The sequence below is a fragment of the Mycteria americana genome, unplaced genomic scaffold (genome assembly GCF_035582795.1).
Source record: "Mycteria americana isolate JAX WOST 10 ecotype Jacksonville Zoo and Gardens unplaced genomic scaffold, USCA_MyAme_1.0 Scaffold_238, whole genome shotgun sequence".
Lineage (NCBI taxonomy): Eukaryota > Metazoa > Chordata > Aves > Ciconiiformes > Ciconiidae > Mycteria > Mycteria americana.
In genome coordinates, this window is record NW_027445577.1 from 1 (window position 1) to 25,643 (window position 25,643).

The following is a 25,643-nucleotide window of genomic DNA, read 5'->3' on the forward strand; positions in this document are numbered from 1 at the left end:
GCCCCCAGTACACCCCCAGTACCCCCCCAGTATCCCCAGCCCCTCACAGGATGCTCCTCTCGATCTTGCTCATGGGCTGGAAGCGGCGCCGGGGCTCCCCGCTGGCCTGGATGAACTGGGAGACCTCGCGCTCCATCTGGGGGGCACCCAGCTGGGGGGCACCCGGGCCTGGGGGGGCCCAGGGGCCAAGGAGGGGGCGGGGGGGACCCAAGTGTCCGGGGGGGGGGACCCGGGAATTTGGGGGGGACCCAAGTGTCCGGGAGGGGGGACCCGGGAGTTTGGGGGGGACCCAGAGTCTGGGGGGGGGGGGACCCAGGAGTTTGGGGGGGGGCACCCAGACATCGGGGGGGGGGACCCAGGGGTCACTGAGGGACTCAGGGGTGTGGGGGGGGGCACCCAAGTGTCTGGGGAGGACCCAAGTGTCCGGGGGGGGGGACCCAGGAGTTGGGGGGGCACCCGGGCTTCGGGGGGGGGACCCAGGGGTCACTGAGGGGGACTCAGGGGTGGGGGGGGGCACCCAAGTGTCTGGGGGGACCCCAGGAGTTTGGGGGGACCCAAGTGTCTGAGGGGGGACCCGGGAGTTTGGGGGGGGGGGGGGGACACCCGGCCATCGGGGGGGCCCCAGGGGTCAAGGGGGGGACCCAGGAGTTTGGGGGGGACACCCAAGTGTCTGGAGGGGGACACCCGGGCATCAGGGGGGTCCCAGGGGTCAAGGGGGGGACGCAGGAGTTTGGGGGACCCCAGGTGTCCGGGGGGGGACGCAGGGGCGCCCCTCCCCCCTCACCCTCTTCCTGAACCTGACCTTCTGCCGCTTCTCCTGCTCCTGCAGCTTCTTCACGCGGGCGGCTTGTTCTGGGGGGGGAGGGGAGGGGGTCGGCACCCCTGGGACCCCCTGCTGCCCATCCCCCCCCTCGGGGTGGGGGGCGAAGGGGGCGGGCGGGGGGCGGGGCCAGCAGCCTCGCTGGGGCTTCTATCTAGCTGTCCGACAAATGATGGGGGCGGGGCCAGGGGTCTGGGGGCGGGGCCAGCAGCACATGGAGGTAGCTTAAAGAGATGGGGGCGTGGCCACATAGGTGGGGGCGTGGCCAGCAGCACCCGCCGCACGTCTATCAAGGGGCGGTCGGAGGGTGTGGCCAGTAAGACTCGTAGGGTGTCAGTCAAGGGGCCAGGGGGCGTGGCCGTAGGCCTGGAGGCGTGGCCAGCAGCATTCCGGGCGCCTATCAAGGCGCTCTGGGGGTGTGGCCAGGGAGGTGGGGGCGGAGCCAGCCGCCGTTCTCTCGCGGTGGGCGTGGCCAAGCGTGACGGGAGGCTCCCGGAGGGGGGGGGGGGGGGGGGGGAGGAGGGCGAGGGGCCGAGGCGACGCGCCGCCGCCCCCCCCCCCCCCCCCCCCCCCCCGTTAGTTCCCGCCCCCCCGTTCCCCCCGGTTCCCCCCGGTCCCCCCGCGCCCCCCGGCCCCGCTGACCCCTCGCCCGGCGCCGCGCTTCCCCGTCGGCGGCCGCGGGCGGCCGCTCCATGGAGCTGAGGATGGAGCCCAGCAGATCCAGCTCCGCCATCTTGGGGGGAGCCGCTGCGCGCCACGCCCCCGCGGCGGCTGCGTCACCGCGTCGGGGAGAGGAGGGGCGTGGCTTGACCGGAAGGGGCGGGGTCAGGGTGAAAAGGGCGTGGCCTGCCCTTAAAGGGGCGTGCGGTCCTCAGCGCGCTGACCCCGCTTCTTAAAGGGGCAGCGCCGCTCCCCCCCCCACGCGTGTCCGCCCCCCCCCCCCCAGCCCCGCACACGCACCGGGGTTTTTATTCCCGCTTCCTCTTTTTTAATGGAACTTTGTACAAAGAGCCCACGCGGGGCCGGGAAGGGGGGGGCGGGGCATGCGGGGGGAGGGGGGTAGAGGAGTGCGGGGGGAGGGGCGTGGGGTGGCTCTGCCCCCCCTCCCCACGAGCCCCCCCGCGGGGGGGGGGGAGGGCGGCCCAGGCGTGGGATAAGGCAAAGCCTGGGGGGTGGAGCCCCCCGCCGCCCCGGGCCCCGCGGGGGTCACGAGGCCAGGCCCGCGCGGCTGTAAACTGTCCACCTGCTGGCTCTGCTTCAGCTCCTCCATCCCTGGGGGGACACGAGTGGGGGGGGGGGACACGAGTGGGGGAGGGGGGTCAGGCCCCCGTGGGGACCCCCCCCCAGCGTCACTTGTCTCTGCCCACCCCCCCGTGCCCCCCCCCAGCCCCACATCCCCCCTTCCCTGTGTCCCCCCACTGTGTGCCCATTGCCCCCCCGTGTCCCCCCCCACTCGTGTCCCCCCCACTCGTGTCTCCCCCTGTCCCGCCACTCGTGTCCCCCCACTCCTGTCCTCCCTGCATACCCTACCCCATGTCCCCCCCCCACTGGTGTCCCCCCACCCATGTCCCCACCCACTCCTGTCCCCCCACGTCCCCTCCCCTGTGTCCCCCACTTGTCTCCCCCCCCGTGTCCCCCTCCCCTTGTCCCCCCACCCGTGTCCCCCCCCACCCGTGTGTGTCCCCCCCCCGGTGTCCCCCCCGTCCCACCGGTGGCGGCAGCGCCGCAGGAACCGCATGATCTTCGGGCCGCCTGGTCCTGCCGGATGGTGAGGAAGGAGCCCCTGGGGGGGGAATGGGGGGGGGGGGGAGGGTGAGGACCCCGCGGACGGGGACTCGTCCCCAAGGACCCCGGGGTCCCCGTCCCCGAGCACCCCGGCACCCAGCGTCCCCTTGTCCCCAGCATCCTGTCCCCCGTCCCCAAGCACCCTGGCACCCAGCGTCCCCTTGTCCCCAGCACCCCGTCCCCCCGTGTCCCCCGTCCCCGAGCACCCTGGCACCCCGTGTCCCTTGTCCCCTGCTGTCCAGCACCCCTTGTCCTGAGCACCCTGGCACCCGACGTCCCTCGTCCCCAGCACCCTGGCACCCAGTGTCCCTTGTCCCCAGCACCCCTTGTCCCCAGCACCCTGTCCCCCCGCATCCCCCTTGTCCCCAGCACCCTGGCACCCGGTGTCCCTTGTCCCCAGCACCCCGTCCCCCCATGTCCCCCTTGTCCCCAGCACCGCGTCCCCCTTGTCCCCAGCACCCCGGCACCCAGTGCCCCCTGTCCCCCAGCACCCCTTGTCCCCAGCACCCCATCCCCCCATGTCCCCAGCACCCCCATCCCCCCGCGTCCCCTTGTCCCCAGCACCCCTTGTCCCCAGCACCCAGTGCCCCCTGTCCCTGTCCCCCAGCACCCCGTCCCCCCACGTCCCCCCCGGTCCCCCTTGTCCCCAGCACCCCTTGTCCCCAGCACCCCCGTCCCCCCGCGTCCCCTTGTCCCAGCACCCCGGCACCCAGTGTCCCCTGTCCCTGTCCCCAGCACCCCATCCCCCGTGTCCCCTTGTCCCCAGCACCCCTTGTCCCCAGCACCCAGTGCCCCCTGTCCCTGTCCCCAGCGCCCCGCGTCCCCCTTGTCCCCAGCACCCCGTCCCCCAGTGCCCCCTGTCCCCCAGCACCCCTTGTCCCCAGCACCCCGTCCCCCAGTGCCCCCTATCCCTGTCCCCATCACCCTGTCCCCCTGCGTCCCCCGTCCCCAAGCACCCTGTCCCCCCGCGTCCCCCTTGTCCCCAGCACCCCGGCACCCAGTGTCCCCTGTCCCCAGCACCCCTTGTCCCCAGCACCCCGTCCCCCCGCGTCCCCCTTGTCCCCAGCACCCCGGCACCCCTTGTCCCCTGTCCCTGTCCCCCAGCACCCCCCGTCCCCCCTCGTCCCCTGTCCCTGTCCCCAGCACCCCTTGTCCCCAGCACCCCGTCCCCCCGCGTCCCCCTTGTCCCCAGCACCCCAGCACCCAGTGCCCCCTGTCCCTGTCCCCAGCACCCCGTCCCCCCGTGTCCCCCGTCCCCAAGCACCCCGTCCCCCCACGTCCCCCTTGTCCCCAGCACCCCTTGTCCCCAGCACCCCGGCACCCAGTGCCCCCTGTCCCTGTCCCCAGCACCCTGTCCCCCTGCCTCCCCCTTGTCCCCAGCACCCCTTGTCCCCAGCACCCCCTTGTCCCCTGTCCCTGTCCCCCAGCACCCCTTGTCCCCCCTCGTCCCCTGTCCCTGTCCCCCAGCACCCCTTGTCCCCAGCACCCCCCGTCCCCCCGCGTCCCCCCCGGCAGCACCCACCGGCGGCGGGGCGGGGGCCCGGGGGGGGGCGGCGGGCGAGGCCCCTGCTGCAGGCGCTGGTGCTCGCGGTGGCTGCGGTAGCGCTGCTGGATGAGCACGGCCGCCCGCCGCCGGCGCTGGAACCGCTTCTGCTCGGCGTAGCTGCGGAACTTGCTCTGGATGAGGATGGCCGCCTGCGTCATCCGCTGGAACAGCGCGAACTGCCACGGGGACAACGGGGACAACGGCGACGCCGACGCCGGCGACGCCGGGGACGTCGCCTCAGCGCCCGCCGGGCACCCGGGGATGCGCCCCCGGGCGGGGAAACCCCCCCGGCGTTCAGGGACACCGGGGGCGGGGTCCTCCCCCCCCCCCCCCCCCCGACATCGGGGTGGCGCCGCCCCAGCACCCCCTGAGGGGAACCCCAAGATTTGGGGGTCCCCGCCCCAGCACCCCCGGGGGGACCCCGGTGTCAGGGCACCCCAAAAATAGGGTGTCCCCAGCACCCCCTGAGGGGAACGCCAAGATTTGGGGGTCCCCGCCCCAGCACCCCCAGGGGGACCCTGGTGTCTGGGCACCCCCACAGGCACCCCGAAATCAGGGTGTCCCCACCCCAGCACCCTTGGGGGGACCCCGGTGTCTGGGCACCCCAAAATTAGGGTGTCCCCAGCACCCCCTGAGGGGAACCCCAAGATTTGGGGGTCCCCGCCCCAGCACCCTTGGGGGGACCCCGGTGTCTGGGCACCCCCACAGGCACCCCAAAATCTGGGTGCCCCCACCCGAGCACCCTTAGGGGGACCCCGGTGTCTGGGCACCCCCACAGGCACCCCGAAATCAGGGTGTCCCCACCCCAGCACCCTTGGGGGGGACCCCGGTGTCTGGGCACCCCCACAGGCACCCCGAAATCTGGGTGTCCCCACCCCAGCACCCCCTGAGGGGCACCCCAACATCTGGGGGTCCCCGCCCCAGCACCCCCGGGGGGACCCCGGTGTCAGGGCACCCCAAAATTAGGGTGTCCCCAGCACCCCCTGAGGGGAACGCCAAGATTTGGGGGTCCCCGCCCCAGCACCCTTGGGGGGGACCCCGGTGTCTGGGCACCCCGAAATCAGGGTGCCCCCACCCCAGCACCCCCTGAGGGGAACCCCAACATCTGGGGGTCCCCGCCCCAGCACCCCCGGGGGGACGCCGGTGTCCGAGCCCCCCGAAATCTGGGGGTCCCCACCCCAGCACCCCCTGAGGGGCACCCCAACATCTGGGGGTCCCCACCCCAGCACCCCCAGGGGGACCCTGGTGTCTGGGCACCCCCACAGGCACCCCGAAATCTGGGGGTCCCCGCCCCAGCACCCTTAGGGGGGACCCCGGTGCCTGGGCACCCCAACATCTGGGTGCCCCCACCCCAGCACCCCCGGGGAGACCCCGGTGCCTGGGCACCCCAACATCTGGGGGTCCCCACCCCAGCACCCTTAGGGGGGACCCCAGTGTCTGGGCACCCCCACAGGCACCCCAAAATCTGGGGGTCCCCACTCCAGCACCCTCAGGGGGGACCCCGGTGCCTGGGCACCCCAAAATCTGGGTCCCCCCACCCCAGCACCCTTGGGGGGACCCCGGTGCCTGAGCACCCCAAAATCTGGGTCCCCCCACCCCAGCACCCTTGGGGGGGACCCCGGTGTCTGGGCACCCCCACAGGCGCCCCAACATCTGGGTGCCCGCACCCCAACACCCCCTGAGGGGCACCCCAGTGTCTGGGCACCCCAAAATGTGGGTGCCTGCACCCCAGCACCCCCCCGGGGGCACCCCGTTATCCGGGCACCCTGTTACCTTCAGAGCAATCCAGGTAAGCTTGTGGGGCAGAGAGAGGGGGGGTTAAGGGGGGGCTGGGGGAGGGGGGGTGGTCCCAGGGGGCGTGGGGGGGGCCTCGGGGGGGTTTTGGGGTCCCCCCGCACCCCGTTACCTGCTTATACTTGCGGTAGCAGCGCTGGATGACGGCGGCCGCCATCTCCTGCTGCTCCTTCAGCCTCCGGCCCTGTCGGGGGGGGGAGAAGGATTTGGGGGGGGGGTCAGCAGCGCTCTGGGGGTCCCCGGGGGGGGTGGGGGTGTTTTTGGGGGTCCCCTGGGGGGGGGGGGGGACACACGCACCCGGTACTTGCGGAAGGCGCCCTGGACGAGGCGGGCGGCCTCGTAGAGCTCGTGCTGCTCCTGGTCGGAGAGGGTGAGGAGGGCGACGGCGCCTTCGCCCCGCGCCCCCCCCGAGGCGTTGAGGAACTCGGCCCAGGCGGCCGCCGAGGGGGGGGGCGGCCGCTCGGGGACCCCCGGGGCCCCCCGGGATGGCGGCTCCGCTCTGGGGGGGGGGGGGGGCAGGGCGTGAGGCCTGGCACCCCCCCCCCCCCCCCAGGGGGATATTGGGGTGTCAGAGGATGTGGGGACCCCCCCGTGGGATATTGGGGTGCTGCAGGATGTGGGGGACCCCCCCGTGGGGATATTGGGGTGTCCCAGGATGTGGGGGACCCCCCCCGTGGGATATTGGGGTGCTGCAGGATGTGGGGGACCCCCCCGTGGGGATATTGGGGTGTCCCAGGATATAGGGACCTGCCTGCAAGGATATGGGGGTGTCGGAGGATGTGGGGGACCCCCCCATGGGATATTGGGGTGTCAGAGGATATGGGGACCCCCCATCAGGAGTACTGGGGTGTCAGAGGATGGGGGGGACCCCCCCATGGGGATATTGGGGTGGTTGGAGGAAGTGGGGGACCCCCCCGCAGGGACACTGGGGTGGCCCAGGATATGGGGGGGACCCCCAGTGGGATATTGGGGTGTCACTGCATGTGGGGACCCCCCCATGGGGATATTGAGGTGTCCCAGGATGTGGGGACCCCCCCCCCCCCAGGGACATTGGGGTGTTCCAGGATGTTGGGACCCCCCCTGGGGATATTGGGGTGTCCCAGGATGTGGGGATCCCCCCATGGGGATATTGGGGTGTCAGAGAATATGGGGACCCCCCATCAAGAATACTGGGGTGTCAGAGGATGTGGGAGACCCCCCCCATGGGGATATTGGGGTGGTTGGAGGAAGTGGGGGACCCCCCCGCAGGGACACTGGGGTGGCCCAGGATATGGGGGGGACCCCCAGTGGGATATTGGGGTGTCACTGCATGTGGGGACCCCCCCATGGGGATATTGGGGTGTCCCAGGATGTGGGGACCCCCCCCCCCACAGGAACATTGGGGTGTTCCAGGATGTTGGGACCCCCCCTGGGGATATTGGGGTGTCCCAGAATGTGGAGACCCCCCCATGGGGATATTGAGGTGTCCCAGGATGTGGGGACCCCCCCTGGGGATATTGGGGCGTCAGAGGAAGTGGGGGCCCCCCCATGGGGATATTGGGGCGCCCAGGACACGTGGGACCCTCCCCTGGGGACATCAGGGCACCACAGGACACGGCGTGTGTCGTGTGTGTGTCGTCCCCCCCCCCCCCGGGGACATTGGGCCGTCCCAGGACGTGGGGACCCCCCCCCGGGGGACACGGGGCTCTCCCAACCCGGGGGTACCTGTGGGGGGGGGGCGGGGGGGCGGTCGACGCTCTCCAGGTACGTGGCCAGCCAGGCCATGGCGGCGCTCAGCCCCGGCGTCCCCGCCGTCACCGCTGCCGTCACCGCCGCCGTCCCCGCTGTCCCCAGTGTCCCCAGTGTCCCCAGCGTCCCCGGGGGCCCCCCCGGCACCTCCTGCTTGATGCGCTCGGGGGTGGCCTCGATGATCTGCCGGGCCAGCGTCACCACCTCCGCCTGGGGGGGACAACGGGGGGACACCGCTCCGTCGGGGGTCCCCAAGCCTGGGGGGGGGGGGGGGGGGTGTCCCCAACTTTAGGGGGTCCCCGACCAGGGTCCTCCCCCATGTGCGTCCCCAACCCTGAGGGTCCCCAGATGCTGGGGGGTGGGTGTGTGTGTCCCCCCATGGGGGTCCTCAATCCTGGGGGTCCCCAACTTTAGGGGGTCCCCAACCCTGGGGGGGTCCCCAAGCCCGGCCACCAGGGTCCTCCCCCCCATGGGTGTCCCCAACCATGGGCGTCCCCAACCCTGGGGGGGTCCCCCGTGGGAGTTCCCAACTCTGGAGGGGTCCCCAACTTTAGGGGGCCCCCAACCCTGGGGGTCCCCAACCAGGGTCCCCCCCCATGGGCGTCCCCAACCCTGGGGGTCCCCCATCCTGGGGGTCCCCAAGCCCAGCCACCAGGGTCCTCCCCCCCATGGGCGTCCCCAACACGGGGTCCCCAACCCTGGGGGCGTCCCCCAAACTTTGGGGGTCCCCAGATGCTGCGGTGCCCCCCCCCCCCAGGGGTCCTCAATCCCCCAGGGGGAGTGGGAGACCCCATGGGGGTCCCCAACTTTAGGGGGTCCCCAATCCTGAAGGGGGTCCCCAACCCTGGGGGGGTCCCCAAGCCCGGCCACCAGGGTCCCCCCCACGGGTGTCCCCAACCCTGGGGGTCCCCAACCCAGGGGTCCCCACCTTGGGGGGTCCCCCGTTACCTGCAGGGCGTCGTCGGCGTCGGGGGGGCTGGGGGGGGGGCGGCCCCCAACTCTCGTCCTCGGGGGGGCCGGGGGGGGCGGGTCCCTCCGAGAGCCCCGAGGGGGAGGAGAGGCTGCTGGCCGTGCTCAGCCCTGCGGGGACACGGGGGGGACACGGGGGGGACACGGGGGGGACACGGGGTGGCTTTAGTCCGGGGGGGGGACACCCGGGGGGTGAGGACGCGCAGGGGCTGGGGCGGGGCCAGGGGACACCTTGGGGACATGTCGGGGGGGGGGGGACGGGGGGGACACTTGTGGGTGCAAAGAGGCTGTGAGGGGACAGGGGACACGGGGGGGGGAGTTGGGGACACCTGGGGACATGTGGTGGGGGCAAAGGGGGACACAAAGAGGCTGAGGGGGGACAGGGGACACGGAGGGGGGAGTTGGGGACACCTGGGGACATGTGGTGGGGACAAAGGGGGACACAAAGAGGCTGGGGGGGGACAAGGGGACACGGAGGGGGGGACTTGGGGACGCCTGGGGACATGTGGTGGGGACAAAGGGGGACACAAAGAGGCTGGGGGGGGACAGGGGACATGGAGGGGGGGACTTGGGGACGCCTGGGGACATGTGGTGGGGACAAAGGGGGACACAAAGAGGCTGGGGGGGACAGGGGACACGGAGGGGGGAGTTGGGGACACCTGGGGACATGGGGGGGGGGGGGGGCAAGGAGGCTGGGGAGGGGACAAGGGGACACGGAGCGGGGGACTTGGGGACACCATGGGGACATGGGGGGGGGGCACAAAGAGGCTGGGGAAGGGACAAGGGACATGGGGGGGGACTTGGGGACACCATGGGGACATGGGGGGGGAGCACAAAGAGGCTGGGGAGGGGACAAGGGGACATGGAGGGGGGGACTTGGGGACACCGTGGGGACATGTGACAGGGGGAAAGGGGGACAGAAAGAGGCTGATGAGGGACAAGGGACATGGGGGGGACTTGGGGACACCTGGGGACATGGGGGGGGGCGCAAAGAGGCTGGGGGGGACAGGGGACATGTGGGGGGGGGACTTGGGGACAGGCTGGAGGTGACCAGTGACACCCTGGGGAGATGCGGGGAGGATCTGGGGGGGACATGGGGACATGGGGACACGGTGGCGGTGGCCGTATGGGTGTCAGGGTGACCACGAACGGGGAGGGGACACAGTGACGGTGACCACACCGGGGTGACGGCCAGGAGCAGGGAGGGGACACGGTGACAACGACCACACCAGGGCGGCAGTGACTGGGAGCAGGGAGGGGACACGCTGACGGTGACCAGGAGCAGGGAGGGGACACAGTGACGGTGACCACACCAGGGTGACGGTGGCCGGGAGCGGGGAGGGGACGCGGTGCCGGTGCCGTACCTGTGTCAGGGCTGGCGGAGAGCGGGGAGGGGACGCGCAGGCCGGGGAGGTGACAGCGTGGGGACGCGGGTGACGGCTGCGGCTGCAGCTCCTCCAGGCGGGTGACAAGGGCCAGGTGGCCGCGGGCGCGGGCCAGGGCCAGCGGCAGCCGCCCCAGGGTGTCGGGGACGGCCAGCGCCCGCCGGTCCCAGCGGCACAGCCGCTCCGCCGCCTCCCGGTGACCCAGGGCGCACGCCCACATCTGGGGACGCGGTGGCACCCGGTCACCAAGGTCCCCTCGTCCCCAAGGGTCCCCTTGTCCCCGAGATGCCACCCCGGTACCCTCAGCCCTGCCCGTGCCACCGCCTCGCGCCCCGTCCCCTTGGTCACGCCCTCTCCCCCCTGTTGCCTCCGTCCCCACCGTGTCCCCACTGTCCCCATGATGTCCTTGCTGTCCCCACTGTGTCCCCACTGTCCCCACCCTGACCCCTCGTCCCCAAAGGTCCCCTTGTCCCCGAGATGCCACCCCGGTACCCTCAACCCTGCCCGTGCCACCGCCTCGCGCCCCGTCCCCTTGGTCACGCCCTCTCCCCCCTGTTGCCTCCGTCCCCACCACGTCCCCATTGTGTCCCCACCGTCCCCACCGCGTCCCCGCTGTCCCCAGCGTGTCCCCGCTGTCCCCTTGTCCCCCTCACCAGGGGGGTGCAGGAGAAATGGTCCACGTTGAGGGGGTCGACCTCCTGCTCCAGCTCCAGGCTGTCGGCTGCCAGCGCCCTGCGGGGACAGGAGGGGACACGGCCCGGGGGTGTCACCTCCCCTCGGGGACACGGCCCGGGGGTGTCACCTCCCCCTGGGGACACGGCCTGGGGGTCACCTCCCCTCGGGGACAGGTCCCCAGGGGGTCCCCATCCCTGTCCCACCCTGTCCCTATCTCATCCCTGTCCCTGTCCCCAACATGTCCCCAACATGTCCCCACCTCTGTCCTCAAGGTGCCCTTAATGCGTCCCCAAGGCGCCCCCAAGTGTCCCCATCCCTGTCCCCAAGGTGTCCCCAAGGCTCACCGCCAGCGCCGCAGGGCCTCCACCCTGTCCCCATCCTTGTCCCCATCCAACCCCTGTCCCCAAGGTGTCCCCATCCCTGTCCTCAAGGTGTCCCCAAGTGTCCCCAAGGTGTCCCCAAGGCTCACCGCCAGCGCCGCAGGGCCTCCACCCTGTCCCCATCCTTGTCCCCATCCAACCCCTGTCCCCAAGGTGTCCCCATCCCTGTCCCCAAGATGCCCCCCGGTGTCCCCAAGTGTCCCCAAGGCTCACCGCCAGCGCCGCAGGGCCTCCACCAGGCCGGCGTAGCCCTGGGCGGCCGCCAGGTGCAGCAGCGTCATCCCGCGGAAGGTGGCCCCGTGGGCCAGCGCCGTCCCCGACGATGTCCCCGACGCCGTCCCCGACGCCGTCCCCGGCCAGCCCGGCCGTGCCATCATGGCCTCGCAGACGGCCACCACCCGGGCCTCGAAGGAGGACCCCGGCCCCTGTCCCCGTGGGGACGTCAGGGGACACCGGGGGGGGCACAGGGGGCGGCAGGGGCACTGGGGACATCAAGGGACACCAGGGGACACGGGGGACATCGGGGACATCAGGGGATATGGGGGATGTCAGGGGACACCAGGAGATTCCAGGGGACATTGGGGACATCAGGGGATATGGGGGGTGTCAGGGGACACCAGGAGATTCCAGGGGACATTGGGGACATCAGGGGACACCAGAGGATTTCAAGGGACATGAGGGATGTCAGGTGACAGTGGGGGACATTGGGGACGTCAGGGGACACCAAGGGACACCGGGGGACACTGGGGACATCAGGGGACTGGGGGGGAACAGAAGACACCAGGGGGATTCAAGGGACATAGGGGACAGCAGGGGACAGCAGGGGATTTCAGGGGACAGTGGGGACATCAGGGGACACCAATGGACATTGGGGACAGCAGGGGATGCTGGGGGACATGCAGGACAGCAAGGGACAGTGGGGACATCACGGGACACCAGGGACGTCAGGGGATTTCAAGGGACATCAGGGACACCTGGGGACAGTGGGGACACCAGGGGACATGGGGGACATCAGGGACACCAGGGGACAGTGGGGACGCCAGGGGACATGGGAGAACACAGGAGACACTGGGGACATCAGAAGACATCAGGGACACTGGGGGACAGTGGGGACATTGGGGAAACTGGGGAAGCTGGGGGACATGGGGGGACGTCAGGGACACCAGGGGACAGTGGGGACACTGGGGGACACTGGGGGACACCACAGACGGTGTGGACACTGGGGGACATCTGGGACATCAAGGGACAGTGGGGACACCGGGGGACAGTGGGAACATCGGGGACACTGGGGGACAGTGGGAACATCGGGGACACTGGGGAAGCTGGGGGACATCGGTGGACAGTGGGGACAGTGGGGGACATCAGGGACACCAGGGGACAGTGGGGACACTGGGGGACAGTGGGGACACTGGGGGACATCGGGGACACCAGGGGACAGTGGGGACACCAGGGGACAGTGGGGGACAGTGGGGACATTGGGGACATCGGGGACACTGGGGGACAGTGGGGAAGCTGGGGGACATGGGGGGACATGGGTGGACAGTGGGGGACATCAGGGACACCAGGGGACATTGGGGGCACCGGGGGACAGTGGGGGACACCACGGACAGTGTGGACACTGGGGGACATCTGGGACATCAAGGGACAGCGGGGACACGGGGGGACACGAGGGGACATGGGGGGACAGTGGGGACACCGGGGGACAGTGGGGACATGGGGGGACACTGGGGGGACACCGGGGGACGCCCTGGAGGGGGTGGGGAGGCCGCCCCCCTCCCCCAACACAGGACCTGGGGGGGGACACACACGACACACGCAGGCGTGGGGGCGGGGTGGGGCGGGGCCTCACCTGCTCCGGGGCGGGGTCGGGGGCGGTGCCGGTGCCGGGGGGGGCCCCCCGCGGGGGGGGGAGGGGCGCGGGGGGGGGGCGGGGCCCCCAGGCGAGTCTCCAGCTGCTCCAGCCGCTCCAGGATGGACAGGCGGAACTGCGCCTCTGGGGGGGGGGGGGGACCCGTGTCCGGGAGAGGCCCCCCCCCCTCCCCCGAATGGTGTCACCCCCCACGAGGGTGGGGACAAGTTGGGGGCGCCCCCCCCCAGGTGACCCAGGGGTGCGGGTGTCCCCCCATGTGAGGGCGGGGACAATTTTGGGGTGCCTCCCCCGCCCCCCCCACAGGGCACCCAGGCGTCCAGCTGTCACTTCATCCAAGGGTGGGGACAATTTTGGGGTGCCCCCCCCCCCCCCAGGGGACCCAGGTGTCCGGGTGTCACCCCACGTGAGGGCGGGGACAATTTTGGGGTGCTCCCCCCCCCCCGAGGACCCAGGCGCCAGCCCCCACAAGGGTGGGGACAATTTTGGGGTGTGTCCCCCCCTCCCACAGGGGACCCAGGGATGCGGGTGTGTCCCCCCCCACGAGGGTGGGGACAATTTTGGGCTGCCCCCCCCCCCCCCCAGGTGACCCAGGGGTGCGGGTGTCACCCCACATGAGCATGGGGACAATTTTGGGGTACCCCCCCCAAGGGACCCAGCTGTCACTTCACCCAAGGGTGGGGACAATTTTGGGGTGCCCCCCCCCCCGGTGACCCAGGGGTGCGGGTGTCCCCCCCCCACGAGGGCAGGGACAACTTTGGGGTGCCCCTCCCCCCCAGGTGACCCAGGGGTGTGGGTGTCCCCCCCCCCACGAGGGCGGGGACAACTTTGGGGTGCCCCTCCCCCCCAGGTGACCCAGGGGTGCGGGTGTCCCCCCCCCACAAGGGTGGGGACAACTTTGGGGTGCCCCCCCCATGGGACCCAGGGGTGCGGGTGTCCCCCCCCCACGAGGGCGGGGACAACTTTGGGGTGCCCCCCCCATGGGACCCAGGGGTGCGGGTGTGTCCCCCCCCCGAGGGCAGGGACAATCTTGGGGTGCCCCCCCCCGGTGCGGGGGTGACGCGGGGGGGGGTCCCCCTCACCGTCAAGGGACAGCCAGTCCAGCTGGGATCCGGGGGTCCCCGTCGTCGTCCCCCGCGCCCGGTACTCGAAGGGGACAGCGGCCGAGAGCAGCCGGGGGGGACAGGCCACCCGCAGGGCGGCCACGCCCGCCTCGTGCGCTGAGGGGGGGGGGGGGGGAAGAGCTGTCAGCCACCGTGGGGGGGGTCACGAGTGGGTTGTGTGTCCCCCCCCCCCCACGCACCCCTGGGGACACTCACGGGGACAGTAGCAGCGCAGGACGCCCGGCTGGACCAGGGCGGCCGGCACCGAGACGCGGTCGAAGAGGCAGCTGTAGGCGCCGGCAGCCCACGGCCCCGTGATCAGCACCTTCACCCCACCCTGGGGGGGGGGGGAAATAAAGGGGGGGGGGGGTAGGGGGGTGGGGGTGTCACCCGTGGGTCCCCCCACGCGTGGGCGGGGCGTCCCCGTCGTCCCCCTTCCCCGCCGCGGCCCAAGCGGGGGGCTCACCTCGGGGTAGGACCACTCCGGGGAGAAATCGGTGATGGCCACGGGCGGCTCGGCCGGGGGGGGCGGGAGGGGAAGGGGGGGTGCGTGGGGTGGGGGGGGGCTCGCGTGGGGTGGGGGGGGTCCGGAACCCCGCGTGGGGCGGGGGGAGGGGGGACCCCGCCGTCACCCGCCAGCAGCTCGGCGAAGGGGAGGGCGAAGGGGGGCTGGGGGCCGGCGGCCACGAGCTCCACGGGGGGGGGCTGGGGGTGTCGCCGCCGCCGCCGCCGCCCCCCCACCTTCCTCCTCCTCCTCCTCCTCCTCGTCGCCCCCTAATTTGGGGGGGGGCGGGGGGGGGGGCGCCGGGGGGGGCTTCGGCCTCGCAGCCGTAGGTTTGGCCCCGGCGGGGGCTGTTGAGGAAGCAATCGGGGTCGAAGGCGGGGGGGGGGCGCGGTGTGGGGCAGCCCCACGGAGGCGCCGTGGGGCAGCGCCGTGGGGCAGGAGCCTTCGGGGGTCACCAGGTGCTGGCTGGGGGTCAGACCCAAGGGATTTTCGGGTCCCCCCGGGGCCGCCCCCCCTAAACTGGCCACTACCAAAAGGGGGAGGCCCGGGGGAAATGGGGGGGGGTCCTTCGGGGGGGGCCCCCCCCAGGCCCGGGGAGGGTTGGGTGGTGTCGGGGGAGGAGGGGGCGGCTTTGGGGGGCTCGGCCGCCGCCCCCCCCCCCGCCCCCCCGCTCCACTTTGGGGGAGATGATGCGGTGTTTGGTGCTGCCGCACTTGTGGCCTGGGGTGCCTGGAAGGGGGGGGGAGGGGGTGTTAGGGGGAATTTGGGGGACCCCGGGGGATTTGGGGGGGCTCTGGGATGGCTGGGGGTCCCCCGGGGGGTGGTGGCAGGGATGGGGGTCCCCTGGGGGGGGGGGCAGGGGGCATTCAAGGGGTCCCAGGGGGGGTTCAGGGGGTCCCAAGGAGTTTGGGGGTGCCAGGGGGGTCCCAGGGGGGTTTGGGGGTGCCAGGGGGGTCCCAGGGGGGGGTCAGGGGCTCCCAGGGGGGTTTGGGGGTGCCAGGGGGGTCCCAGGGGGGGTTCAGGGGGTCCCAGGGGGTTTGGGGGTGCCAGGGGGGGTTCAGGGGGTCCCAGGGAGGGTTCAGGGGGTCCCAGGGGGGTCTTGGAGGGGTTGGGGGGCTGCTGGTCCCCAAGAGGAGAGGTTGGGGGTCCCCTGGGGCTGCTGGGGGGGGGGGCAGGGGGCATTCAGGGGGTCCTAGAGGGGTTTGGGGGTGCTGGGGGGGGTCAGGGGGGTCCCAGCGGGGTTCTGAGGGGGCCCTGGGGGGGTCCTGGGCAGGTTTGGGGGGTCCCAAGGGGAGTTTGGGGGGTCCCAGGGGCTTTGGGGGGGTCCTGCGGGGGATTCCCGGGTTCTGAAGGGGTCCCAGGGGGGTTCACGGGGTCCCCAAGGGGGGTTGGGGGAGTCCCGGGGGGGGTCCCAGCGGGGTTCACGGGGTCCCAGGGGGGTTGGGGGGGTCCTGAAGGGGTCTCAGGGAGGCTTGGGGGGTCCCAGGGGGGGTCATGGGGTCCCAGAAGGCTTGGGGGGGGTCCCAGGGGGGTCCTAGGGGTGTCCCAGGGAGTTTGGGGGTGTCCCAGGGGGTTTAGGGGGTCCCAGGGGTGTCCCAGTGGGTTTAGGGGTGTCCCGGGGGGGTTGGGGGGGGTCCCAAGGGTGTCCCAGCGGGTTTAGGGGTGTCCCGGGGGGTTTAGGGGCTCCTGGGGGGGTTGGGGGCTCCTGGGGGGGTCCCAGAGGGTTTGGGGGGGGTCCCAGGGGTGTCCCAGGGGGGCTGGGCGGGTCCCAGGGGTGTTCCAGAGCATTTGGGGGTGTCCCAGGGGGGTTAGGGGGTCCCGGGGGGGTTGGGGGCTCCCAGGGGGGTCCTAGAGGGTTTGGGTGGGTCCCAGGGGTATCCCAGGGGGTTTGGGGGTGTCCCAAGGGGGTTTGGGGGTGTCCCAAGGGTGTCCCAGAGGGTTTGGGGGTGTCCCAGGTAGGCTGGGGGGTCCCAGGGTTGTCCCAGGGGGTTTGGGGGGGTCCCAGGGGTTTGGGGGGTCCCAGGGGGTGTCCCAGCAGGTTTGGGGGGTCCCAAGGGTGTCCCAGTGGGTTTGGGGGGGTCCCAGGGGGTTTGGGAGGTCCTGGGGGGGGTCCCAGGGGGTTTGGGGGGTCCCGGGGGTGTTGGGGCTCCCAAGGGTGTCCCAGCGGGTTTGGGGGTGTCCCAGGGGGTTTGGGGTGTCCCAGGGGGTTTGGGGGGTCCCGGGGGGTTTGGGGGGGTCCCGGGGGGGTTGGGGCTCCCAAGGGTGTCCCAGCGGGTTTGGGGGTGTCCCAGGGAGGTTTGGGGGGGGGAGGGGTCCCCGTCTCACCCAGCCCCCCGGCGCAGAGGCAGGCGTGGGTGCGGGGGGGCGGCCGCGCTTGGTGGCTCTCCAGGACGTGCTGCACCAGCTGCTCCAGCGAGAGCCCGGCCGGGGCCCCCCCCCCGTTACCGCAGCCCCACTTCACCCCGTGGACTGCGGCGGGGGGGGGTGGGCAAATTCAGTGAGAAAAGAGAAGGGGGGGGTTGGGGGGTGACCCCCCGCCCCCCCAAAATAATAATAATAATAAAAAAAATACAACTTACACATGGGGCGGAGCTGGGCGACGAGCTCCTCCTGCGACCACTTGAGCCACTCGCGGGGGTCGGCGGCGGCGGCGCAAAGCGGGGGGCCGCCGGCGCAAAGCGGGGGGCCGCAGGGACGCCCGCACTCCTCCATGGCCGGGACGTTCAGGTAGTGAACCAAGACGATGTCGGGGGTTCTGTGTGGAAATTAAAGGGGGGGGGGGGGGGGGGGGGCGTTTCTGTGGTTTTGGGGGGGCTAAGGGGGGTGTGGGGGACACCCCCCCCCGGTGTAGTTTTGGGGGGGGGGGTCTCTGGGTGCCCCCCGCCCCGTTACCTGCAGCAGCCAGTAGCAGCGGCGGTGGAAGGTGGGGACGATGGAGGAGTGGACGTAGCAGCCGTAGAGGCACTGGGGGGCACAGGCGGGCTGGGGGGGGGGCCCACACACACACACACACACCCCCAACACCCCCAAACCTTCCTTTGGGGGTCCTCACCCCCCGGGGTGCTGACACCCACAAGCTGCCGACAGGGGGGGGGGCTCACACCCTCGTCCGCCTGGCTGGGGGGGGCTGACACCCCCAAATCACCTCCTGGGGGTCCCCAGCACCCCCATGGACCCAGACAGGGGTCCCCAGCACCCCCAGACTCCCCCCTTGGGGGTCCCCAGCACCCCTAGATCCCCTTTTGGGGGTCCTGACACCCCAAACTCCCCACTTGGGGGTCCCCTGCACCCCCATATTCCCCACTTGGGGGTCCTGACACCCCAAGCCCCCCACTTGGGGGTCGCCAGCACCCCCAGACTCCACCCTTGGGGGTCCTGACACCCCAAACCCCGCATTTGAGGGTCCCCAGCACCCCCAGACCCCCCCCTTGGGGGTCCCCAGCACCACTGGATCCCCTTTTGGGGGTCCCCAACCCCCCCTTTTGGGGATATCCCCCCCCCCAATCCCCACTCAGGGCTCGCCCCCTCCCCACTCCTCCTAGCTGTGCCGGGGGCGGGGGGGGGGGGGGGCAGGGTTTTGGGGGGGGCTCAGGTGATTTGGGGTTTTTATTTGGGGGGTGGGGGTGGTTTTTGGGGGGCCCCCCCCCGCCTCCTACCTCCACCCCCTGCACCTTCAGCTTCATGTGGTCCTCGCGGGTGGTCTTGCCGTCCTTGCGCTTCTTCCAGCAGTAGCCGTCCTTGCGGTACTTCACCTTCTTCCGGTTGTAGAGGATGACGGAGCCGTTCTGCGGCCTGCGAACGGGGGTGAGGGGGGGCGGGGGGGGGGCACCCCACGTCCTGGCAACCCCCCCACGGCGACCCACGGCTGCCCCACGGCCGCCCCACCTGGTCTTGGGGGAGCAGGAGAGCCACTCGTCGTGTTTCTCGAAGGTGATGAGATAGGAGGCGATTTCCTGGGGGGGGGGGGGAAGGGGTGAGGTGGCCCCCCTCCGTGTCACCCTCCGTGTCACCCTGTCACCCCCCCCGTGTCACCCCCACTATCACGTTGTTGTCCCCCCTCTTGTCACGCTCTTCCTCATCACCCCCGACCCTGCTGTCCCCCGTCCCCTAATGCGCCATTGTCCCCGCTGTCCCCTCCCCCTGTCCCCAGTGTCCCCGATGACCCATTCCCCTGCTGTCCCCCGCCGCCCTGTTCCCCCGTGTCCCCAATGTCCCCGTGTCCCCACTGCCTTGTCCCCCTGTGTCCCCAATACCCCGTCCCTCCACCGTCCCCATGTCCCCCCCATGTCCCCGCTGTCCCCACCGCTCTGGTCCCCATGTCCCCGCTGTCCCCCCCGTCCCCAATACCCTGCCCCCCCACGTCCCTGATGTCCCACTCCCCCACTGTCCCCGTCATCCCCGTGTCCCCCCCCCCACGGTCCCCATGTCCCCAACGCCCTTGTCCCCCCACTGTCCCCATGTCCCCCCGTGTCCCCAGCGCCCTCTCCCCCCCCCCCATCCCCACCACCCTGTTCCCCCACACGCCCCATCCCCATGTCCCCCCCCCATTCCCCCCCCATCCCCAAGTGTCCCCAAGCGTCCCCAAGCGTCCCCCGCCACCTCGTTGGTGTTCCAGCGCAGCTGCTCCTTGGGCAGGACGGGGCATTTGGGCAGACACTCCACCAGCTTCCGGGGCAGGAAAACCTTCAGGGGGCTCCTCTCTGCGGGGCAGGGGTGAGCGTGTCCCCCCGCGTCCCCTCCCGCCGCGTCCCCCCGTGTCCCCCCCACCCCTTACCAGAGACCTCGGTGGGTTCCTTACTGCTCATCCTGGGGGGCGGCGCGGGGCCCTCACGGCTCCCCTCGGGGCGCGGAGGAAGGGGTCGCACCTGGGGGGGGGGGGTGGCACCGGGGGTCACCCCCCACCCCACCCCCCGTGTCCCCGAGTGGGGGGGACGGTGCCCCGGGGCGCGGGGACGTCCCTGGTGGCTCGGGCCTGGCGACGGCCAGCACCCACCACCGCCGCCCTCAGCGCCCTGCCCCACGGCCCGTGGCACCCCACAGCCCTGCCCCACGCCCCAAAGATCCCTGCCCCGCGGCACCCCACAGCCCCATTCTATGGCCCCCCAGCCCCACAACCCCAAGACTCCCACCCCACGGCACCCCACATCCCCACGGCACCCCACATCCTCGCCCCACAACCCCAAGACTCCCACCACATGACACCCCGCAACCTTGCCCTATGGCACCCCACATCCCCCCACACCCTATGGCACCCCACATTCCTTCACCACACCCCCAACACCCCCACCCCGTGGCACCCCACATCTCCACCCCACATCCCCCAGACATCCACCCCATGGCACCCCACATTCTCACCCCATGACGCCCCACACCCCCACCCCACAGCACCCTACATCCCCACCCCGAGACCCTATGGCACCCCACATCCCAGTTCCGTGCCCTCCACATCCCCACCCCATGGCACCCCCCGCCCCCCCCCCCAGCACCCTACATCCCCACCCCACACTCCCAAGCCCCCCGCCCCATGACACCCCACATCCCCACCCCATGGCGCCCCACACCCCTGCCCCACACCCGCACCCATGACACCCCACATCCCCACCCTACGGAACCCCATATTCCCACCCCATGGCACCCCACACCCCCGTCCCATAGCACCCCACAGCACCGCACATCCCCACCCTGCACCCCCAAGACCCCCGCCCCATGACACCCCACATCCCCACCCCACACCCCCAAACCCCCGCCCCATGGCACCCCACATCTCCACCCCACATCCCCAAGACATCCACCCCATGACCCCCCGCACCCCCACCCCACAGCACCCCACATCCCCACCCCATACCAAGACCCTATGGCACCCCACATCCCAGTTCCGTGCCCCCCACATCCCCACCCCATGGCACCCCCCACCCCCGCCCCACAGCACCCCACGGCACCCTACACCACCACCCCACACCCCCAAGACCCCCGCCCCACGACACCCCACATCCCCACCCCATACCCCTAAGCCCCCCGCCCCACGGCACCCCACATCCCCGCCCCACACCCTTAAGCCCCCCGCCCCATGACACCCCACATCCCTGCCCCACACCCCTAAGCCCCCCATCCCATGATACCCCCACCGCCGCCCCACACCCCCACCCCCCGGCACCCCACATCCCCGCCCCCCGGCACCCCCAAACCCCCGCCCCATGGCACCCCACATCCCCACCCCACGATACCCCACATCCCCGCCCCACACCCCTAAGCCCCCCGTCCCATGATACCCCACACCGCCGCCCCACACCCCCACCCCCCGGCACCCCACACCCCCGCCCCACACCCCCACCCCCCGGCACCCCACATCCCCGCCCCACAGCCCTAAGCCCCCCGTCCCATGACACCCCACATCCCCGCCCCACACCCGCCCCCATGACACCCCACACCGCCGCCCCACGGCCCCCCGGCCCCACCTGCCGGCAATGGGAGGCCGCCGCCTCCTCCGCCTCCGCCCCCGCCGCCGGCCGCCATCTTCCCGCCCCGCCGGGGGCCAGCGCTGACAGCGCCGCCGGCGCGTGACCTCAGCGCGCACGGGGGGGGCGGGGCCGCGCCGCGAGGGAGGGGCGGGGCCAGGCGGCGGGCGGGGCCGTGGGCGGGGCCAAGTGTGTGAGGGCGGGGCCATCCGGGGCCGGCTGCCGCCCGGCTACAGGGACGGGGGAGCTATAGGGCAGTATAGGAGGGAGCTATGGGGAACATATGGGGCAGCTATGGGGGTCTATCTATAGGAGGCGCTTATGGGCCACTATAGGAGGCGCTTATGGGAACCATATGGGGCAGCTATAGGGCACTATTGGAGAGGGATATGGGGACTGTACAGGGTAGCTATGGGGCATTATAGGAGAAGCTTATGGGGACTATATGGGGCAGCTATGGGGCTCTATAGGAGAAGGCTATGGGGATTATATGGGGCTCTATAGGAGCAGGTTATGGAGATTATATGGGGTTCTACAGGACAAGCTTATGGGAACTATATGGGGCAACTATGGGGCTCTATAGGAGAAGATTATGGAGTCTATATGGAGCTCTACAAGAGAAGATAATAGGGACTATATGGGGCAGCTATGGGGCTCTATAGGAGTGGCATATGGGGACTATATGGGACTCTATAGGAGGGGATTATGGGTCTACTATGGGGTACTATAGAAGACAATTATGGGAACCATATGCGGCAGCTATAGGGCACTATAGGAGAGAGATATGGGGACTATATGGGCAGCTATGGGGCTTTGTAGGAGGGGGTTATGGGGCTGCTATAGGGTATTACAGCAGAGCATTATGGGGGCCATATGGGGCAGCTATAGGGCAGTATAAGAGAAGGATATGGGGACTGTATGGGGCAGCTATGGGGCACTATAAGAGAGTTATGTGGAATATATGGGGCAGCTATAGGGCTCTAGGAGAGCATTATGCGGCTGCTATAGGGTACTATAGGAGAGAGTTATGGGGATCATATGGGCCAGCTATAGAGCACTATAGAAGAGGGATATGGGGACTATATGGGGCAGCTATGGGGCACTATAGGAGGGGCTTATGGGGACTATATGGAGCAGCTATGGGGCTCTATAGGAGGGGATTATGGGGCTGCTATGGGGCCCTATAGCAGGTGGTTATGGGCCCCGTAGGCAGCAGCTATGGGACACTGTATAGATTCATTGTAGAGCCCATATGAAGCAGCTATAGGGCCTTATATGAGGTGGTTATGGGGCACTACAGGGGATCCCTAGGGGCCCATAGGAGGTGGCTATGGGGCACTATAGGAGGTCCCTATGGGGCCCATAGGAGGTGGCTATGGGGCACTATGGGGAGGCTATGGGGCACTATAGGGGGTTCCTATGGGGTCCAATGAGGTCACTATGGGGTCGCTATGGGGCACTATAAGAGGTCCTTATGGGGCCCATACAAGGTGGCTATGGGGCACTATAGGAGATCCCTATGGGGTCACTATGGGGCCCATACGAGGTGGCTATGGGGCACTATAGGGGGTCCCTATGGGGCCCATATGAGGTGGCTATGGGGTACTATAGGGGGTCCCTATGGGGCCCATACGAGGTGGCTATGGGGCACTACAGGGCGTCCCTATGGGGCCCATACGAGGTCACTATGGGGTACTATAGGGGGTCCCTATGGGGCCCATATGAGGTGGCTATGGGGCACTGTAGGGGGTCCCTATGGGGCCCATACGAGGTGGCTATGGGGTACTACAGGGCGTCCCTATGGGGCCCATATGAGGTCACTATGGGGTACTATAGGGGGTCCCTATGGGGCCCATACGAGGTGGCTATGGGTCACTATAGGAGGTCCCTATGGGGCACTATAGGGGGTCCCTATGGGGCCCATATGAGGTGGCTATGGGGCACTATAGGGGGTCCCTATGGGGCCCATATGAGGTGGCTATGGGGTACTATAGGGGGTCCCTATGGGGCCCATACGAGGTGGCTATGGGGCACTATAGGAGGTCCCTATGGGGCACTATAGGGGGTCCCTATGGGGCCCATACGAGGTGGCTATGGGGCACTATAGGGCGCCCCTGTGGGGCCCATACGAGGTCACTATGGGGCACTATAGGGGGTCCCTATGGGGCCCATACAAGGTGGCTATGGGGCACTATAGGGGGTCCCTATGGGGCCCATACGAGGTGGCTATGGGGCACTGTAGGGGGTCCCTATGGGGCCCATACGAGGTGGCTATGGGGCACTGTAGGGGGTCCCTATGGGGCCCATACGAGGTGGCTATGGGGTACTACAGGGGGTCCCTATGGGGCCCATACGAGGGGCTATGGGGCACTATAGGGGGTCCCTATAGGAGCTCATTTAATTCTGTTCTATTCACCTACGGCGCCACGTCCATCACCACGTCCCTGTCGATCGCCCTCCGCGCTCTTACGGGTTCGCGTCCGTCCAGCGCCGCCGCTACCGTCGACGTAGGCGCAGTTAACGCCCACGTATACGTTATACGCCCCGCCTGCGTCAACTGTACCCCGTTTACGTCAACTGTATCAAACCCAGGCCAATCCTACCCGCCATTTAGCGTCGCAACGCGCTGCCGTGCACCCGCCCGCGGTGCGGTTCGCCCGCCGGACAATAAACATCCATAGGGCGGCCATCAACGTATACGTACGGAACGGGTATTAAGGGACGCGTTCGTGACGGGCGCTGAGAGACGTGGCCATTTTGGGGCCATTTGGGGCCATTTTGGGGCCATTTTGGGACATTTGGGGCCATTTTGGGGCCATTTTGGGACATTATGGGGCCATTTTGGGGCCATTTTGGGGCCATTTGGGGACATTTGGGGACATTTTGGGGCCATTTTGGGGACATTTGGGGTCGGTACCTGGCGAAGGGGCCGAGGGCTGTCCGGGGCTCGTCCTCCATGTCGTGGTGGGGGGTCCTGGGCGCTGCGGGGAGGGGACATGGGGTGAAGCGTGAGGTAAATGGGGCAAACGGGGGGGAAAAGTGAGGGAAAATGGAGGAAAATGGGAAAATGGGGGGGAAATGTGAGGGGAAATGTGGGAGGAGGAAGGGGGGGAATGTGAGGGGAAGGGGGGAAAACCTGAGAGGAAAAAAGTGTGAGGGGGGAAAGGGAGGGGAAATGGAGGACAAACCTGAGGAGAAAAGGAGGGAAAGGGGAAACCGTGAGATGGGAACGGGAGGGAAAAGGGAGGGAAAAAGCGTAAGGGCGGAAAGGAGGGGAAATACGTGAGGGGAAAAGGGGGGAAGTGTGAGGGGGAAATGCGGGGAAATGGGGATAAAGCGTGAGGAGAAAATGAGGGAAAAGAACAGAAAAGGAGGGGAAAGCGTGAAGAGCGGAGGAGGGAACGGGGAGAAGTGAGGGGAAAAGGAGGGAGGAGGGAAAAGTGTGAGGGGCAAAAGGGAGGGAAAATGGAGAAAAGCATGAGGAGAAAAGGAGGGAAAACCGGGAGGAGAAAGCGGGGAGAGTGGGAAAAAAGCGTGAGGGGAAATGGAAAAGGAGAGAAAAGTGTGAGGAGAAAAGGAGGGGAAATATGTGAGGGGAAATGCGGGAAAAGGGGGGGAAAGCGTGAGGGGAAAATGCGTGGAAATGGGGGTAAAGTGTGAGGAGGAAATGAGGGAAAAGCAGAGAAAAAGAGGAAAAAGCGTGAGGGGAAAAGGAGATAACAATGTGAGGAAAAAAGGAAGGAAAAGCAGAGAAAAGGAGAGAAAAATGTGAGAACAAAAATAGAAAAAATGTGAGGAGAAAAAGAAGGGAAAATGTGAGGAGAAAAGGAGAGGAAAAGGAGGGAAAAGCATGAGGGCAAAAGGAATGGAATAGGAAGGGAATAGGGAGGGAATAGGGAGGGAAAAGGAGGGAATAGGGAGGGAATAGGGAGGGAATAGGGAGGGAATAGGGAGGGAATAGGGAGGGAAAAGGGAGGGAAAAGGAGGGAAAAGGAGGGAAAAGGAGGGAAAAGGAGGGAAAAGGAGGGAAAAGGAGGGAAAAGGAGGGAAAAGGAGGGAAAAGGAGGGAAAAGGAGGGAACAGGGAGAAGTGTGAGGAGAAAAGATGAGAGAGGGAGGGAAAAGCATGAGGGGCAAAATGGAGGGAAAATGGAGAAAAAACAGGAGAAAAGGAGGAGAATGGGGGGAAAGCGTGAGGGGAAATGGAAAAGGAGAGAAAAGTGTGAGGAGAAAAGGAGGAGAAATATGTGAGGGGAAATGCGGGAAAAGGGGGGGAAAGTGTGAGGGGAAAATGCGTGGAAATGGGGGTAAAGTGTGAGGAGGAAATGAGGGAAAAGCAGAGAAAAAGAGGAAAAAGCGTGAGGGGAAAAGGAGATAACAATGTGAGGAAAAAAGGAAGGAAAAGCAGAGAAAAGGAGAGAAAAATGTGAGAACAAAAATAGAGAAAATGTGAGGAGAAAAAGAAGGGAAAATGTGAGGAGAAAAGGAGAGGAAAAGGAGGGAAAAGCATGAGGGCAAAAGGAATGGAATAGGGAGGGAATAGGGAGGGAAAAGGAGGGAATAGGGAGGGAATAGGGAGGGAATAGGGAGGGAATAGGGAGGGAATAGGGAGGGAATAGGGAGGGAAAAGGA

General features: G+C 69.0%; 1 protein-coding gene across 1 annotated transcript; it reads right to left on the minus strand.

Annotated features, from left to right (window-relative positions):
• Positions 1–43: 43 nt before the first annotated feature.
• LOC142403390 (calmodulin-binding transcription activator 2-like) lies at positions 44–21,101 on the minus strand. The gene is given in 34 exon segments (XM_075489626.1): positions 44–136; positions 785–852; positions 1,463–1,625; positions 2,031–2,092; positions 2,492–2,566; positions 2,569–2,603; positions 4,128–4,327; positions 6,058–6,129; positions 6,243–6,442; positions 7,640–7,959; positions 8,666–8,753; positions 10,007–10,247; positions 10,681–10,759; positions 11,296–11,507; positions 12,932–13,012; positions 13,014–13,075; positions 14,032–14,169; positions 14,269–14,389; positions 14,519–14,578; positions 14,580–14,637; positions 14,672–14,778; positions 14,780–14,855; positions 14,857–14,943; positions 14,984–15,118; positions 15,120–15,199; positions 15,201–15,286; positions 16,883–17,026; positions 17,137–17,312; positions 17,442–17,521; positions 18,214–18,349; positions 18,443–18,510; positions 19,157–19,257; positions 19,332–19,422; positions 21,013–21,101. Coding segments are annotated over 33 exon segments (3,735 nt in total). The 5' UTR covers positions 19,363–19,422; positions 21,013–21,101.
• Positions 21,102–25,643: the final 4,542 nt, after the last annotated feature.